General features: G+C 41.9%; 2 protein-coding genes across 5 annotated transcripts in view; one reads left to right on the forward strand and one right to left on the reverse strand.

Annotated features, from left to right (window-relative positions):
- Positions 1 to 1,702: 1,702 nt before the first annotated feature.
- On the reverse strand, positions 1,703 to 11,876 carry rwdd (RWD domain containing 4). Its single transcript, XM_052019866.1, has 7 exons — positions 11,696 to 11,876; positions 10,483 to 10,563; positions 8,950 to 9,059; positions 8,112 to 8,262; positions 5,075 to 5,186; positions 3,476 to 3,525; positions 1,703 to 1,732 (listed from the first exon to the last, which is right to left on the reverse strand). Exons 1-7 carry the CDS (start codon positions 11,717 to 11,719, stop codon positions 1,703 to 1,705), a joined length of 558 nt encoding a protein of 185 aa, XP_051875826.1. The 5' UTR covers positions 11,720 to 11,876.
- A 2,896-nt stretch (positions 11,877 to 14,772) lies between these two features.
- trappc11 (trafficking protein particle complex subunit 11) overlaps positions 14,773 to 18,824 on the forward strand; it is a 46,102-nt gene continuing 42,050 nt past the window's right edge. Inside the window, exon 1 of one of the 4 annotated variants that reach the window (XM_052019417.1) lies at positions 14,773 to 14,887. The gene's annotated coding sequence lies outside the window, so the exon portion shown is untranslated. Of the gene's footprint in view, positions 14,939 to 15,293; positions 15,447 to 18,824 lie in introns of those variants that run through there. The other 3 variants (XM_052019414.1, XM_052019415.1, XM_052019416.1) reach the window with 3 other exon arrangements.

An 18,824-nucleotide genomic window follows, 5' to 3' on the forward strand; every position in this document is an offset into this window, starting at 1 on the left:
GTAAGTACTGAGGTTGGATGTGGGACAGCAGTGAGTAGGAATAATCAAGTCTAGGAGATAAAGCATTGCTGAGTCAAGTTACTGAGATGGAAGCAGGCAGTGTTTGTAAAGGCATGGCTATGTAATTGTAAACTCATCTCTGGGTCAAATAAGATTCCAAGGTTGCAAACAATCTGGTTTAGCCTCTGGTAATTTTTCAAGGGTATTGTGGTAGAGTCAACAGCTCAATGGAGTTTGCAGTGGAGACAAAGATCACAGCTTCAGTCTTCCCAATATTTACGTAGTTGGATACAAAGCAGTCCTTGTTCAAGTGGTAGATTTTGATGCAGTTATCCAAGTATGAACTCGAGTTTATACTGCTATATTAAGGCCACATTGAAGGAACATTGAGTAACGTTTAAGTATTAACTCCAGATGGAGAAATAACAATGTTGAAGAAAGCTATTCAAGGAAGACTTGTGCCAGTATTAGATTACCAGAATAAGAGATAAGACATGAAGGACTTGAGATGAGGAGAAACAGTCACTTATTTTTCCTTATATTGTAACTGAATATTAAATCCGAAATGGGGATAGCAAAACTGTATTTAGTTTTGCCCAGGCACCAGATGGGAGTTTTAAAATGACTTATGGATTTATTTGTATAATACATCATAACTCTGGATATGATTTGGTCACTAAAATCTGCAAGATCCAGCTTTATACATTTCTTCAATATACACATCAACTATCTATTAAAGCATTACAATATTCTATGTACTAAACTGCACCTATTATTCATGTTATAAAGATCCTTCTGAACACCTAGATATCAGTTGTCATCATTTGATACTGCTGCCAAATGCCATGGTTTTAAACTGACACTTTGGACAAAATTCCTTCCTCTCAACCATTCACTGAATTCATAGCTAGCAAGAGCCCTCCAACACTGAACCTTATGCTAGTTCAATTGTAACTTGCTGCCAGCAAGCTACCCATCCATGATTTACAGCTCATTGTGGTCTGCCAACCAGCTGAGTGACAATCCATTTTAATATTTTTCTACCTAACTCATGGGTTTGGGCTATCATTTGACAAATAATATGCTGAACCCTATATAGATAATGTTACACTAATCATGTTTGTGCAATGCAAGCAAGATTTCCTGCTTTATAATATAGGAGTCTACATTAATAAAAATATTTATAGCTTTATTAAAACCCTGAATATTTCCAAAAACCTGAATGTTTCTGGATTATTTTCCTCAGTGATAAATATGGATATCAAAGATGGGATGGACAGTCCATAACATGATGCTTTCTTCATTAAAACAGTATGACTGTAGATGGTTCACTATTGTTATGATGTGTTCAGACAAATGTTGAGTTATGGCATAATAATTAAAAATTTCACTTTAACTTAGATATACTTCACTAAAAATATTTGACCTACAACAATCTTTTACTGTGTGGTCAAGTCAGCAGCTATTGTTGTTTTTGTTTTATTTGTTTTGTAAATAAACAGTTTGATTGAGATGACAGGTTTAGTGCACATTAGCACCTTTGTAATAGGCAGCTAGTCGGCAGGAGTGAAAAGAAACACAATACTTTCATATCAAAGGTGCTGTTATTTTACCAAACAGATGTTCCACAGAAACACAGGAAATGAATGTGCTCCAGCAAAATAAATCTGACACTAAGTTCACACCAATCCACAAACTTGGTTTAATCATCCTTGCAGCCAGTTTTGCTCAACTGCAAACCAATGAAATGAGAAAAGGTTAGAGGAAATTAAAGTAAAACATCAGAAAGGTTTAAGAACAAATCTAAATTTAATATATTGCTCTGTATAACTCCATTTTCAGTAGCTAAAATACTCAATTTGCTTTAAAGCAAGCCTCTAGATTTGTTCATTGTGACTTTTAGAAATTTTGCAGCTTAAAATTGTGTCAACCCTGAAGATCCTCTATGCTTTTGCAGAGATGTTTTGTTTTAAATCTCTATGTCTTTTTACATTTCCCAAGGTTAAATGGCCATATCTGTCTTAACAAGGAAGTGCAGCAATATGAAATGAAATTTGGGATAAAGGCCAATGGGGTGGAGGGGAGGGGAGTTGCGAGGAGAAAAAAAAATGAAAAAGGGCAGAGTGAACAAATCAGGTTTATTATCACTGACTTATTTGACGTGAAATGTGTTGTTTTGTGGCAGCACTACAGTGCAAAGGCAAACACTACTATAAATTACAAAATAAATTAGTGCCATAAAAGGAATACAAGGTAGTGTTAATGGACCGTTCAGAAATCTGATGGTGGAGGGGAAGAAGCAATGAGAATAAAGATGAGAAGTTTGGGTGACTAGTGTTAAAGATAGTACAGCCAAGCTTAGATGAGCACAGGGAAGCTCAGGTGTGCAAAGAAACTACACCCCCCACATCCAGGGGTGGAACTGCAATGAAGAACTCAAATCATACACTAGGTGCTTCAATTCAAAAGAGAAGTTAGCAAATTGATAATAGCTTGACCAAAGATTCACCTTAAGAAGAGCATGGCTCAATTCACAGAAAATTCACAATCAAACCAGAGAATTTTTTTTTTAAACGAGCTTTGTTGTACCAGTGTTTATTGCCCCAGCCAAATTTACCCAGAGGAGGTGATGAACCACTGAAGTCCTTCTGAAGGAAGCAGCCATGATGCTGTTGGATAGAGAGCTCTGGGATTTGGGTTAGAGGGGTGGAGGAGGAATGGGGTTATACTTCCCAGTCAGGATGGTGTAGGACTTGGATGGGAACCTGCAGCTGTTGGTATTCCCAGGTGCTTGCTGACCTTGTCCTTCTGGTGAATGTGTTGGGTCTGGGAGGTACCATCAAATCAGCCTTGGTGAGGAATTGCTTTTTTAGTTGGTACACACTGCAACCACAGTATAAAAGGTGATAGAGAGAATGAATGTTTGTGGTGCTAATTAAGTAGGCTGCTTCATCATGGATGTTGTCAAGCCTATTAAATATCTGGAGCCACATTCATTCAGGCAAGAGGAGAGTATATCACAGACTTCTGATTTATTCCTGGTAAACAGTGGAGAGGCTTTCAGGTGTTAGCAAATGAGGATACCAAGCCCCTGAACTGCTTTTGTAGATGCAATATTTATGAGGTTAGTCAAGTTGAGCCGAACAGCCTGCACAAGACAAATTACTTTTTGGTGAATAATGATTTAAAACAAATAAAGACTTACATGCTGCATATCCAGGAACAAAGGCATCCATCAGACATCAGCAGATTTGAGAGAAAGTGGAAAAATATATTAGTAATTGAAATGCTTGTAATTCATATGCAATTCTAAAAGTTAGGTAGTTTAATGAAGAACATTTCCTTCATTTTTGATCGTATCTAACAAATTTTCTGTTCAATGAAATACGTTGACAGTTTCCCTCTCATCCTATAGTCAGATGTGAAAATAGTCATTATAATGTTGAAATTTTTTAACAAAAAGTCTGTGCTTTACCTTAATGACATCCACCCAATTCCATCCTCGTGGCAGCTCTCCTTGGTTATCTAATAGAAAAGTCACAGATACTAATTAATTATTCTCACAGCAAGATTCAAGCAGCAGCATGTCTTTCTTTGATAGAAGTCATTCCACCCTTCCTCCTGGGAACACTCATAACTTTGCTGGTTCTCTCAGCTTCATTATGCCCATCTTTGGCTAATATTTCCACAGAGGCTTCAGTGGAGACCAAGCAAGGTACACAACTTTGAGAACATCAAACCCAAGTCCAATCTAAACAATTTCATTGCAACCTCCATACACTGTCAGTTGGGATCAACAATCAGGAGCTTGGCCCATGCCTCCTTTGTAAGCAACCACAACAGATTCAACTATGGATCTTTTAATGATAGCAAAGGAAATTAAAATAGATGGGTTGTCAATAGCAAAATTGAAACCATTCGGTTAAAAGGGACATCTTTACAGATATAGGATTGGATAGGGAGAGAAAATCAAGCTGCACTTTGTGGGTTTCTTTGGGCTTAAGGGAGCTATACAGTGTGATTCTTCAAAATGCAGTACTCTGATAACATTTTTTTAAATGCATTGTCAGATTTGGGATACAGGGAAAAATTTCAAAGTTTGCACAGGAAAGGAAATTTGCAAATGTGGCAAACAGACTTCAAGGCAGCATACTCAATCTGGTAGAACAGGCAAATTCATGGCAGATAAAATTCAGCATGGAAATATGGCAGTTGATTTGTCTTACAGGGAGGAAGAGACAATACCTGGGAAAATATGTAATTTTAAAGGCAGCACGTGGGGAAAGAGGTTGTATATGCACAAGTATCTGAAGACAACTCAATAAAGCCAATGAAATTCTGGACTTTATAAAGGGAGGCATAAAGTACCAAAGCCTATATAAAATGCTGTTGCAGCCCAAGCAGGAGGACTGTGTCCAGTTCTGAGCACAATACTTTATGATCATGAAGGCTTGGGCAAAACTACAGAATAAAGTTCTGGGCATAAGGGATTATAGATCCATAGGTACACTGAGGAAATGGGGTTATTCTCCTTAGAGGATATATTTCCCAAGTTTGGATAGAGCACTTCAAAACTGTGAAGGGCTTTGAAAGAGTAAAAAAAAATGTGCTTCCAATGGCTGAAAGGTCAACATCCAGAAGAGTTAAGCTGGTATGACATCAGGAAATAACACTAAATACATTTACTGTGGACAAATTTAACATAGCATATAACATATGCTAGTACTAACTCAGAGCCCTTTTGGTAACAGATGCACACAAGCAGAACATTCAAAGATCAGTTCAGAAAAGTTATACTTGGAAGTTCCTTTATCAGATATAGAATGAAAGGAACTGACTTCAGTAAGAGCAGCTGGTGCCACTGAACCCAAGATGATGTGTGCCAGAACAGAATTTGTATTAGGATGGCCAAGCTGTCTTACAATTACTTTGCAATGCATTCAAGTAAAACTAGAACGTTTATCCCAAAAGCCCAATTGCATTGCAGAAGCAATGAGTGATACATCATAAACCAAGCTTCATTATGAGCACACAACATTTAATACATTTAACACTTCATAGCAAAATTCCAAACCTGTCTTATCAGCCAACTTTTTCTTTTGGGACTTTGATAGATGTTCTTTCTTCTCTTTTTTCTTAGCCACAGAAGTATTTGTAGTGACAGAATTTTCATTCGTCGACGTGGTCTACAGGGAAAAATATTTTTTACAAATACATTAAACTAATCCTTTTCAACCCCTCCAATAACAAATTACTACAAAAATAATTCTTCTTTACTAAAAGCAAGGCAGTATCTTATGTCCAGAGCAACACACAAAATGCTGGAGGAACTCAGAAGGTCAGGCAGCACCAATGGAGAGAAATCAATGTTTTGGGTTGAGACCCTTCATCAGGACTGGAAACAAAAAGGGGAGATAGCCAGTATTAAAAAGGTGGGAAGAAGGGGTGGAGCAAGAGCTGGCAGGTGATAGCTGGATCCAGGTGAGAGGGGGATGACAGGCAGGTGAGGGAGGGGGAGAGTGGGAATTATGTAAACTGGGACGTGATAGGTGGAAGTGACAAGGGCTGAAGAAGATGGAATCTGATAGGAAAGGACAGCGGACCAAGGAATAAAGGGAAGGAGGTGAGGAGGGGAAGTGGAGAGAGCAATATGTGGGTGATGGGAAAGAGAAGGGGTGATGGGGCTAGTGGGATAAAGGGGAAAAAGGGGAACAGAGGGGAGTGGTTACCAGAAGTTAGAGAAATCGATTTCATGCTGTCAGGTTGGAGACGACCAAGGTGGAATATGAGGTGCTGTTCCTCTAATGTGTGTCTAGCCTCGACTTGGCAATAGAGGCGGCGATGGACAGACATGTTGGTACGGGAATGGGAATTGGTATTAAAATGGCTGGCCACTGGGAGATCCTGGCTGTTAAAGCGGACGGAGCAAAGGTGCTCAATGAAGCAATCCCCCGATCTGTGTCGGGTCTCATCAATGTAGAGGCCGCACCAGATGCAATAAATGACACCGATGGACTCACACGTGAAGGACTGTCTCACCTGGAAGGACTGTTTAGGGCCCCGAATGTGGTGAGGGAGTTGGTGTAGGGGCAGGTGTAACACAGCACAGTTGCAGGGATAGGTGCCTGGAGGGGAAATTAGTGGGGAGGGATGAGCAGACAAGGGAGTCACGGACAGAGTGATCCATGCAGAAAGTGGAGAAAGTAGGGGAGGGGAAGATGTGCCTGGTGGTGTGATCCCATTAGAGATGGCAGAAGCTGCAGAAAATGACATTGGATGCGGAGGCTCATGGGGTAGTAGGCCACTCTGGCCATGTGCTCGGTCTGGATCTTTTCATCTCTATCTGCCAACAGGACATTAACCATCTTGACTTCACTGCTCCCCTCACCTCCTCCAACCTCACCCCCTCTGAAGGAACTGTCCTCCTCACCTCCTTCCCTTTGTTCCAAGGTCCACTGTCTTCTCCTACCAGATTCTACCTTCTTCAGCCCTTTGTCACTTCCACCTATCACCTCCCAGCTTCTTACAACATTCCCACTCTCCCCTTCCCTCACTTGCCTATCATTCCCTGCTCACCTATCACCCACCAGCTCTTGCTCCACACCTTCCCCCCCCCCACCCACCCCCCCAACCTTTTTATACTGGCTGTCTCCTCTTTTTCCTTCCAAATCCTGACGAAGGGTCTCGACCCGAAATGTCGACTGTCCATTTCCCTCCACAGATGCTGCCTGATCTGCTGACTTCCTCCAGCAGTTTGTGTGTTGCTCCCGATTTCCAGCATCCACAGTCTCTTGTATCTCATGTCCAGAAATGTGTGACTGAATATCAAACATTTGCTTCAGTGACCCTACATAATCCTCCAAAGATAAATGGGGGAGGGGCCTGTTCCTGCCCAATACATGCATAATGCATTTATACTACAACCAATACCCTTAGTAAATTTACTTCATTGGTATGTCACAATTGGCTGTTGTCTTTTAAGTTTTTACAAAAAGCACAGTTCAATTGTATTACATTTAGGAGGCTGATGGGACATTGTGAAATCCATTTTAAAATTGCAAGTTTGTTCTCCTTCATTAAAAAAAATATCAGTTGACTTAATTTCAATCTACTGCTAAAAGACGAGACCAAGTGTACCAAGAGGCGTACAGGAGTGAGATAGATCGGCTGGTTGTGTGGTGTTGCAACAACAACTTCACACTCAACATCAGCAAGACCGAGGAATTGATTGTGGACTTCAGGAAGGGCAAGTCAGGAGAACACACACCAGTCTTCATTGAGAGGTCAGTGATAGAAAGGGTGAGCAGCTTTAAGTTCCTATGTGTCAGCGTTTCAGAGGATCTATCCTGGGCCCAACACATTGATGCAATCATAAAGAAGGCACACAAGTGACTCTACTTTGTTAGGAGTTTGAGGAGATTTGGTATGGCACTACTCTTACGAATTTCTATAGATGTATGGTGGAGAGCATTCTGACTGATTGCATCACAGCCTGGTATGCAGGCTCCAATGCACAGGCTTGCAAGAAGATGCAGAGGATTCTAGACTCAGCCAGCTTCATCACGGGCACAGCTCTCCCCACCATTGAGGATATCTTCAAGAGGCGGTGCCTCAAGAAAGCAGCATCCATCAAGGACCCTCACCATCCAGGACATGTCATCTTGTCATTACTACTATTGGGGAGGAGGTACAGGAGCCTGAAGACCTACACAATGATTTAGGAACAACTTCTTCCCCTCTGGCATCAGATTTCCGAACAGTCCCTGAACACTACCTCATTATTCCTTTTTTTTAAAGCACTATTTTTGTTTTGTAATTTATAGTAATTTTGTATCTTTGCATTGCACTGTTGCTGCAAAACAAATTTCATGTCATTTAAATCGGTGAAAATAAACCAGATTCTGATTCTGCACACAATTCAAAACCTGACAGTACAGTATTTTACAAACCACATTAAATTTCATGTCACTACTCCTATGAATACAAAATTTAAAAATGCAATTATATGATTACACTAAGTCCATGGTATAACATTTTAGTAGCAACAGAACACTCATGAATTGTGTCTGTTTATTAAAAAAAACTCCACTGATTTTTTACATTAGACTTACCACTGTATTGACTACTGGCTGGTGGTTTTCCATAAGCTGCTCTTGGTTCTCTTTAGCCCATTCAAACAGTGTGTACATCATAGCAGTCCCGAGGTTTGCTTCAATTTGTTCATGTAGTTTGGCTATTATATTTTGCTTTACTGATGCAGAACTGATGAGAACACAAAATAAACATGTAAAAGATGTAATCCCATGGTTTACCATATTGAATAATCAAAAATGATTCCAATTTAAGTTGCGAATTTTACTTAATAAAGTAATTCAATAGATTCTGCCAGCTCTTTACGAAGCTATTGGGAAATTTCCAACCATTGCAAGGGACACTCAAAGCATTAAACTTAACATTTGACAGTAAGAGGGTGCATAAAGTCTTTAAACTTGGGATGAGTACAGGAAACAGTTGATAATCAAAATTTAATGGCCAGGTGTTCATTTACACCACTGTATACATGGGTAAAGTTTTGGGAAATAACTTTTTCATTTAAAGAAGGTTTAGTTGCTCTAGCTTAGTTTACATTAAATTCTATGCAAGGCTGGCTGTAAACCACATTTCTGGTACATCAGAAATAGCTCCATGTCTGGCAACAAGTTACACTGGACTGGCCTTGTTGCAACATATGGAGTATAAAATGAAGGAGATCTCTTACCAAAATGGTAATTGTTATGTCTATACTTTTACTTTTTTTATATAAAAAGTAGAGAAGCCTCAAATTTAGAGCAATTCAGTTCAAAAATTACAACTAGATTTTAATTCACGAAGGACAATTCAGATCCTTTGGAAACTGAAATGAGATTAAGTTATTCAGCATTCTGTACTAAACCAGATTGGAACTCTTACATGCTATTATTGAAGAAGGCATTCAGTGATATGTTTGGGGCCAGTTCTGGATACATTTCAGGCCATGAAATTTCTAGCAGGAAGGCTTTAGGGTCGCCAAGGTTACCTATCTAAAATGTAACAAAACAAAATAGAAATAAAAGTTAAATTTAATACCAGCAGTGAAGTGAAGATATGATGAAACATTTTCTCAATAATGATTGAAAGCATTGGATATTCTCCTTTAAAACATTTTAACATCCACCTCCAGTTATTTATTACATAATGGTTACCATTTAGTCAGACACTGCACCTGATTTTTCTTCTTCATTACTTTTAAGGGAAACAATAACTAAGAGAAGGCACTAGTTGGAGAGTAGGGGGGAAAGGGGTAAACTAAATTTCAATTTTGTCACCAGGCAATTATCTAGTGCAGATTATACTCATGCTGCAGAACCCACCTGGTTGATTTTCCACTCAGTTTAGAAAAAAATAACTAGTTCTACAATAGGTGAGTAATATCCTGGTGACAATGCTCAAATCTGAGGGATTGGAAACAATTACGGTCAATTACCATGGGAATGTTTTTGTTTTAAAAATGGAGGTTCTGACATAAAAATAATTAAAGTTGCACAGCATTTCTAGAGAAAACACTGGAAATAACCAGGAAATCAGGCAGCATCTGTGGAAAGAGAAACAAACTGGGAAAGAGAAAGCAAGTTAGTTTTCAGTAGCAGAGAAAGTGGGGTAAGGATGGGTAGAAAAAAAAAGGAAATATCTGATGGTGTGAGACCAAATGTGTTAACATGACAGTTAGAATCAGATTATGCCTTTTAATTATACTTTGTATGCTTTGATTATACTTCAAATCATTCTGATGAATTGCCATAGGGAATTTTTGTTTTCTGTTTCAAAAAAGGTTTTGAGAAAAATCTCAATAAAAATGTTGTGTACTTAAAGTCTACTTATTCTTCTTCCAATTATATCCATATTTCAAGATAAGATATCTTTATTAATCACATGTACACCGAAACATACAGTGAAATACATCTTTGTGTAGAATGTTCTGGGGGCGGCCCACAAGTGTCACCACACTTCCGACGCTAACATAGCATGCCCACAACCTTCCTAACCCATACGTCTTTGGAATGTGGGAGGGAACTGGAGCACCTGGAGGAAACCCACGCAGACAGGGGGAAAATGTCCAAACTCCTTACAGATAGTGTCTGGAAATGAACCCAGGTCACTGGCGCTGTAATAGCATTACGATAACCGCTACACTACCTAATGATATACATTATATGTACTGTGTCCATTGATTACATTTGATTCATAATCACCAGTAAATTTATGGATGCTACAAGGCAAATCTGTCTGAGCCAATGAATCTTTCACTAATGAATCCAGCATACAAGTAGAATCCCAAGATACAATACAATGAAGTAAAGAATCAATAGTCTGACACTGAGTCAGCAAAAACATCAATTTATAATCACTGTAAACTTAAGTTAGGTACTTACTGGGTAGTTGTACTAAACAGCATCAAGTACTCACCCGATATTGAAAAGATGTTGGACTAAGTTCTTTAAAACATTCATCTCCTTCATAAATGGAGCGCAGAGCTTCAAGCTCCATCTGAAAAATAACAAATCTAGTTACAACATTATTAAAGACAAAACACATCCTTTAACTGTGAAATCTTTACATCCATGTAATCATGACCCTAGATTACCTGAACAAAGATGGATATGTATTTAAGGAGCAGTGGAAGAAACAAGTTCATAAATCTGACAAACAGTTAGCAACATTGTTTTTCCTCTCCACAGATGCAGCTTGACTTGAGTTTTGACAGTATATATTGGGGATTTCTAGCATCTCCAGTATATATTTTCCATAAATTTCTAGCAAGATCAATTTTCCATAATTGTCAACAACAGTATGCCACTTTGTGGTTATTCCATTCAAGAATCATACAAGGACAAAATAGAAAATTAAGTAAAATCTAAATTAATAATTTCAACATGAGCCAATGAATCTTTTGACATACTTTCAACAGGTGAACAAGGTTGTTACATTGGAACCCCATGTCTCCAGTTATTTAATGATTCATTAGTCTTACAAAGGTGGTAGTGAGGGGCCCTTTATGAATCAAAGTAGGTTATGTGGTCCACGTTAGAAAAGGATTTTGACCTAGTTACAAGACCAACAATCATCACCGATTCTGAGGAAAACTATTCCTCAGTTTAAGAAATGGTATTTATACAGAAGCCATGGAAAGAAGCAAACGGGCAAGTTACAGTATGAGGGAAAAAAAACACGCGAACTTCAACTCTGCTTTGCGCCGCATTTGCGATGCAAAAACTGTGTATTGCGGATGTTGGAAATCCGGGACCACCGCAGCAAACGGTGGAAACACTCAGCATCCGCAGTGAGAAAAGGCAATTACACTTCCAGCTCGATCAAGAGGGCATCGACCTGCAACACAAGCTCTGCTTCACTCTCCACAGAAGCTGTCAGGACCATTCTCCCAGCCGCGGGGTGCATGAGAAAAGTTCCTGGATTCACACTGCCGGCACTTTGACGTTAACCATTGACCGAGACCATGCGGTGCGCGGAACCGGGTGACCTTCGGGGGCCCCTGCGACCACCAAGAGAAGCCGCAGGCAGGGTCGCCAAGCCCCCGGTAACCGGGGAGACAGCCCGCCCATCGGCCGGCTCGGGCCCGCCGTGGGCCGGACAGGTGGCCCCAATGCTCCGCGGCCCTCACCGTCTGGTCTTCGTTGGTCGCCATCCGCGGTTATCCGGCAGCGTCAGAGCCGAGAGACCTCCATCCAGCCCTCCCCCAGCGGGTGGGAGAACTCGGTTCAGCCGCACGTCCACCGGCAGCAACAGGCGCTTCAATCCGCCCGACCCGTCCTAGCCTGTCTGCTCGTCTCCCCCAGTTACCCTCTGACCCCCCGCGCCGCACGCCATTGGTCGCGGCGACGGGATATTCGACCAATCAGGTGCTTCTTTCGCAGGGTTGCCGGCGGCGGTCACGTGACGGGCTGGCTGCCTCCCCTGATGGTGGGATGGGGTTGGGGGCGGGGTCGGGGGCGGGGTCGCACCATTGAGTGACAGGTGCCTGGCACGACTAGACATCCCCAGGGTCCACAGACTGGCCCCCCACCGGTGAGCAGGTTTCGTGGTCCGCTCTCGGTATCTGGACAGGCACGTCCTAAATTCCTGCTGCACATCACTCTGCACTAACATGGAACTTTTTTGATCTAATTGTGTTCTTTCTTGTAAAAATTGTGTATAATTTATGTTTCATTTATGTTATACATATTTATATTTGATGCTACGTGCCTGTAATGTAGTTGCAAGTAAGTTTTTCATACATGCACTTGTGCCGATGACAATAAACTCGACTTTGAATGGTCCCCGACCGGTGAACAGGTCTCCCAGTCCGTTCTGGGTACCTGGATTGGCACGTCCTACATTCCCAGCCGCATGTGCTCCTGGCCAGAGCTTTCTGTAGCTAATCTGTTGGCAGTTTGTATGCAATTTGGATAGGGTAGGTGGAAGGGGAAGAGAATACTTGAGGGAAGAGAAAGAGCCAAGAAGAGCAAATGGAGAGATTCAAACAAACAATCTGCAAAGATGATGCAGGGTTTCGACTTGAAACGTCGACAATTCCTTTCCCCCAACAGATGCTGCTTGATCTGCTGAGTTCCTCCAGCAGATTGGAGACACAAGAGACTGAGAGACTGCAGATATTGGAATCTGGAGCAACACCCAAAAAAAAGTTGGAGGAGATTAGCAGGTCAGGCAACATCAATGGAGGTAAACGGACAGTTGACGTTTCGGGTCAAGACCCATCATCTAGACATCCTCCAGCAGATTGTTTGTTGCTCCAGATTCCAGCATCTGCAGCCTCTTGTGTCTCCAATCTGCAAAGATGAGCATGAATTCTGGCAGGCAAATATGGTTGACCTCAGTAAATGGAGATGGTCAATTCATATTGGCATTGATCTCCATATCCACTGAATGAATTAAAATAAAACTTGCATTGCAGTGGTGAAAAGGGATTTTAAAGGAAATTGAAGAGGGGTGGGAAAGGTGAAATGCTCCATGGATGATATAGTGCTGGAGGAAGAAAGTAGAAGATATACAATCTGGATTAGGGTTATGGATTATGGATTTGCAGGAGACAACAAGATGGACCCCACAACTATTGTGTATGATTTTGGTCACCCTGTTATAGGAAAGACATTGTCAAACTGGAGAGGGCACAGAAGTGATTTATGAGGATGCTGCCTGGACTAGAGGGCTTTAGTTACAGGGAGAGGTTGGCCATGCTGCATCTTTATTCCTTAGAGCATAGGAGAATGTGGGGTGACCTCACAGAAGTTTATAAAATCATGAGGGGTATGGATAAGTTAGATGGGCATAGTCTTTTCCCCAGGTTTGGGGAGTCCATAACTAGAAGGCACAAATACAAATAAGAGGGGAGAGATTTCAAAGAGACCTGAGAGGTAACTTCCTTACACAGAGGGTAGTGAATACCTGGAATGAGCTGCCAGAGGAAGTGTTCGAAGCAGGTACAATTGCAACATTTGAGAGGCATTTGGATAGATAAATGGAAGGGAGCGGCTTAGAGGGTTATGGGCCAAATTCGGGCAACTGCGACAAGCAGGGACATGCTGTGGTCGGCATGGACCAGTTGGGCCCAAAGGCCTGTTTCCATGCTGTATTACTCTATGACTCTAAAGACAGAGGTCCAAAAATGGGATAAAGTAGACGTAAGCAAGGTGAAGCCAGCAGCTGGTTTAGAGACAGACGCAATGGTAACCAAATGAATCAAGAGCTTTCAAAGGGTAGAGAATTGATGCATGCACCACAAGAGGGTCTCTAGGATTACCAAGTGGTCCAATCAGGACTGTAAATTCAATGCAAATTAGTGCTGAATCACAGGTTGATGTGCCCTTATGGTCAATGATTAAGGTTGCCCAAGTTCTACTACTTTCAGGGTATGCAGTAATAACCATTTTATTCTTCCTTGAAGGTGAGAAAATGTTATGGAATTGAGAGAAAACCATTTGGAAGTAGGCTATTATAGAGTCATACAGCACCGAAACAGGCCCACCACGTCCATGCTGACCAAGTACCTATCTATATTAATCCCATTTACCGGCACAAACAATATTGATGCAAAAACAAATGACACACTAAAATATAAATACTAGACATGAGATCATGAAAATTCCCAAACACAGCTAAGTGATAGTTGTTAATAAACAGTAATTCATGAAACGGAGACACAAGAGACTGCAGATGCTGGGAATCCAGAGCAACAGGCAATGCATGCTGCTTGACACTCTTGAGTTCCTCCAGCAGATTGTTTATTGCACTAGAAATTCACTAAAGCTGGAAGGTACAAATAATTAATTCCTCTTTTCATTCTACAGTTGTAAATTTTTAGAATTTTCCGTTTTTGCTTTTGCTGTTGTGTTTTCTTATTGTCATTTCTCTGAGTGATGTAAGGGAACAGGTGAAGTCCGATAATACATAGGAATAGTAAAGACTGAACATGTTAACCATTTCCCTTGCTGTTACTGATTATACAGGAATGGTAAGGTTATACGCATAAATCCAGTGAGAGAAAATTCTCCCCCAAAAAATGATACCACATTTATTTGTGGCTGGAATCACTGCACAGGGGCAACAATGTGCAACTACGACCTCCGAACATTAGAGGGCGATGCTGCTGGATGGTCAGTCTTTGTGACCTCACAACGTTTGAAGTCATCTGACCCTGGGTGAGGCTCGGCCCCTTGGGCGGCTGGAATAGCATTAGGCGTTGATTGGATAACGGTCCTGTCACTCAGGGATGGATCACGTCGACGATTTACGTCATGACGCAGTGTTTGGGGAGGCCTGCGGTTTCAGCCTGAGGAAGGGCGGAAGGAGCGCTGAGGTGATCCGCCGGGCCCGGTATTGGCGCTACGGTGTGGGGGACCGGGCATCGGTAGGGCACGGAGACCGACAATTACCGTGCCCCGGGGGCAGCTGTGAGGCCCACCATCAGTGACGGTCTCCGGGGGTGGGGGAAATCCTGTCCCACCGTCAGTGACGGTCTCCGGGGGAGGGGGGGAAACCCTGTCCCACCGTCAGTGACGGTCTCCGGGGGAGGGAGGGGAGACCCTGTCCCACCGTCAGTGACGGTCTCCGGGGGTGGGAGGGAGGGAGGGAGGGGAGACCCTGTCCCACCGTCAGTGACGGTCTCCGGGGGTGGGAGGGAGGGGAGACCCTGTCCCACCGTCAGTGACGGTCTCCGGGGGTGGGAGGGAGGGAGGGGAGACCCTGTCCCACCGTCAGTGACGGTCTCCGGGATAAGGAGTGAAGTTGCTTCACTATCAGTTACTGTCCTTGGAGGGTGGGAATGGGCTTGAGCCCTGTTGTTAAGTGACTGTCTCTTGGCTTGGAACTGACTCTGTGTCCCGCTGTCAATGACAGATCCTGCCCCAATAGAATAGGTTTGTATGACTATGTCTCATTTGTGATTCTGCTTGGTGTGGGAGTGTTATTCTGTCCTTAAATCTCTCCACCGCTCTTGGTTTTTTTTTCTCCTGCAAGACAATCCTTAAAATCTCTTTGGAACTGTGCTTTCAGTCACCAGTCCTAATAACCATCTGTCATGTTACTAATACTTAGTTTGATAAGTGTCTTGTAAAATGCTTTGGGATATTGTAACATTATGCTGACGGTGGAATGTAAATGCAAAATATTGTTTGTGTGATATTTGCATATTGCATTCATCATGGATATGAGATGTTGAGTTTATCCAAATGAAACGTGGTCAATCCTCAGGCATGGAAGTTATTTACTAAGAAATGGGAAAGTTGAATACAATAATCCTGCCAAAAGCATTAAGAACAAACTGTAAAAACTTCTATGCATTTTCAAAGAGGAAAAGATCAACAAAGGTGAATGCTCCTTACAAATGGACACTGAAGGAATTATATTGGGGAATAATGAAATAGTGGACAAATTAAATATTTTGTAAATAAAAAAAGAAACTGCTGGAGGAACTTAATGGGTAATGTCTCCATCTCGAATATTTTGCATCTAGTTTTAACAGAAGTTGTCCACAAGACTCTCCAAAATTAGTGGAAAAGAACAATCCTGGGGTAAAAGAAATTGGCATGAGATTTTAAAAAAAGCATTGAAGAAGTTAATGGAACAGAAAGCCAATAATCCCCCAGACAGAATGGCCTTCATGCAAGTTTTTGAAAGAGATGGTGATGCTTTCCACAGACTGTAAGGTAGCAAATATAACCATTGTATTTAAAAAAAAGGGGCAGGGCAGGTGAGAGAGAAAATGGGGAACTGTCGACCATTTAGACCAGACATCAGTAGTGGAGGAAATGTCGTAATATTATTAAGGAAGTAGTAACAGGGTACTCGATAATAGCTTGGCGACAGCCAGCATGGAATTATGAAAGAAATTATCTTTGACAAATCAGTTGGGAGTTATTTTGAGATTGTAGCTAGTAGAATAGATGAGGGTGAACCAGTGGGTGTGGTGTATTTGGACTTTCAAATGGCTTTGAGGTGCTTCACAAGGGGCTACAAATCAGAATAGGAGCTCTTGAGATTTGGGGTAATATACTGGTGTAGATTAAAAGAAAGAAACCTAGTTTGAGTAAATGGCTCACTTTCATTTGATGCTCTGACTAGAGGAGTACAGCTGGGAATGGTGCTGTGGTCCCAGCTGCTCACAGTTGATATCAGTGTTTTGGATGAGGGATCAAATATAATTTATCTAAGTTTGCTGATGATACAAAGCTGAGTGGCAATACGAGTTCAAAGAAGCAGAATGTAGGGAAGCTTTGGGGGATACAGATAGACAAACTGAATTAACTAGAATATGGCAAATGAAATATAATGTGGGGAAAATGTGAGGTCATCCACTTTGAGGGGGAAAATAGAAAAGGAAAGTAGTTTTTAAATGGTGAGAGATTGAAATGGCTTGATATTCAGAGGCATCTGCATGTCCTTGAACACACATCACTGGAAGTTAATATACTGATAATTAGGATGCAAATTGTAATGTTAACCTTCATTATAAAAATATTTGAGTACAAGAATAAAAGCATCTTACTGCAGTTAAATAGGGCTCTGCTGAGAATATTGTGAACAAGTCTGGGCTCCCAATGGAAGAATAGCCTTGTGATAAAGGCAGTGCAACCAAAATTAGCAAATTGATTTGTGGGATGGAGGATTCCACTGAGTCTGTAAGAAAGAGGGTGATCTAATTGAAACAATCAAAATTATTATGCAGCAATAATTTTTCCTGCTAGGGTATCCGGTGTCAAGTGCCGTAGACTCAGAATGAGAGGTTGGCCATTCAGGGCTGAGGTATGAAGAAATTTCTTCACCCAGAGGGTAGTGGATCTTTGGAATTCTCTGTCCAAGAGTGTTGTGCTTTGTGACTCCCAAGATGAGTTGCTGAGTATAATCGAAGATTAATAGATTTTTGGATGTTAAAGGGAATCGAGGAATATGGGGCCATTGTAGGAAAGTGAGACTTAGGATCAAAATGAAGTCAGGCAGCATTGCTGACAACAGCACATCCCTTCCTGATGAGCTTAACGCATTCATTGCACATTTTGAAAAGAAGAAGATTGGAATATTACCATTACCCTGACAACCTCCAATGCACCTGAACCCACGGTTACTGTTGCAGATGTGACATCAGCCTTCTGCAGGGTGAACATGGAAAGCATCTGGCCTGGATGGTGTCCCCAGCTGTGTTCTTAGATTCTGTGCAGATCAGCTTTCAGGGGTATTTGCAGACATTTTTAACTTCTCCCAACTTTAATGAGGTTCCCACCTGCAGTAAGAAGACCACTATCATCCTGGTACCTAAGAAAAATAAGGTAATGTGCCGGTAGCGCTGACATCCACCATCATGAAGTTTTTTGAGAGGCTGGTCATGGTACACATCAACTCCAGCCTCCCAGACAACCTCAACCCATTGCAATTTCCCTGCTGCTGAAACGGGTTCACGGCAGAGGCCATCTCCCTGGCCCTGCACTCAGCTCTGGAGCATCTGGATAGTAAAGACACCTATGTTAGAATATTGTTAATTGATGACAGCTCTGACTTCAAAACTATAATTCCAAGCAAACTCATCTCCAAACTCCTAGATCTGGGACTTAACACCCCCCTTTGCAACTGGATCCTTGACCTCCTGACCTCCTGACCAACAGACTGCAATCAGTGAGGATAGGCAGCAACACCTCCGCCACGATTATCCTCAACACTGGTGCCCCACAAGACTGCACCCTCGACCCCCCACTCTACTCCCTATACACTCGTGACTGCGTGGCCAGATTCTGCTCTAACTCCATCTACAAGTTTGCAGATGACACCACCGTAGTGGGCCGTATCTCAAATAACGATGAGACGGAGTACAGGAAGGAGATAAAGAGCCTAGTGGCATGGTGTCAAGACAACAACCTTTCCTTTAATGTAAGCAAAACACAAGAGCTGGTCATTGACTTCAGGAAGGGGGGTTGTGCACAGGCTCCTGTTCACATCAACGATGCTGAGGTTGAGAAGGTTGAGAGCTTGAAGTTCTTGGGAGCGATCATCACCAATAGCCTGTCTTGGTCCAACAAGGTAGAGGCCACGGCCAAGAAAGCTCACCAACGCCTCTACTTCCTCAGGAGGCTAAAGAAATTTGGCATATTCCTGTTGATCCCCACCAATTTTTATTGATGCACCATAGAAAGCATCCTTTCAGAATGCATCACGCTTGGTATGGCAACTGCTCTGCCCATGACCACAAGAAATTGCAGAGAGTTGTGGACACAGCTCAGCACATCACAAAAACCAGCCTCCCCTCC

The sequence above is a fragment of the Pristis pectinata genome, chromosome 7 (assembly GCF_009764475.1).
Source record: "Pristis pectinata isolate sPriPec2 chromosome 7, sPriPec2.1.pri, whole genome shotgun sequence".
Taxonomy (NCBI): Eukaryota; Metazoa; Chordata; class Chondrichthyes; order Rhinopristiformes; family Pristidae; genus Pristis; species Pristis pectinata.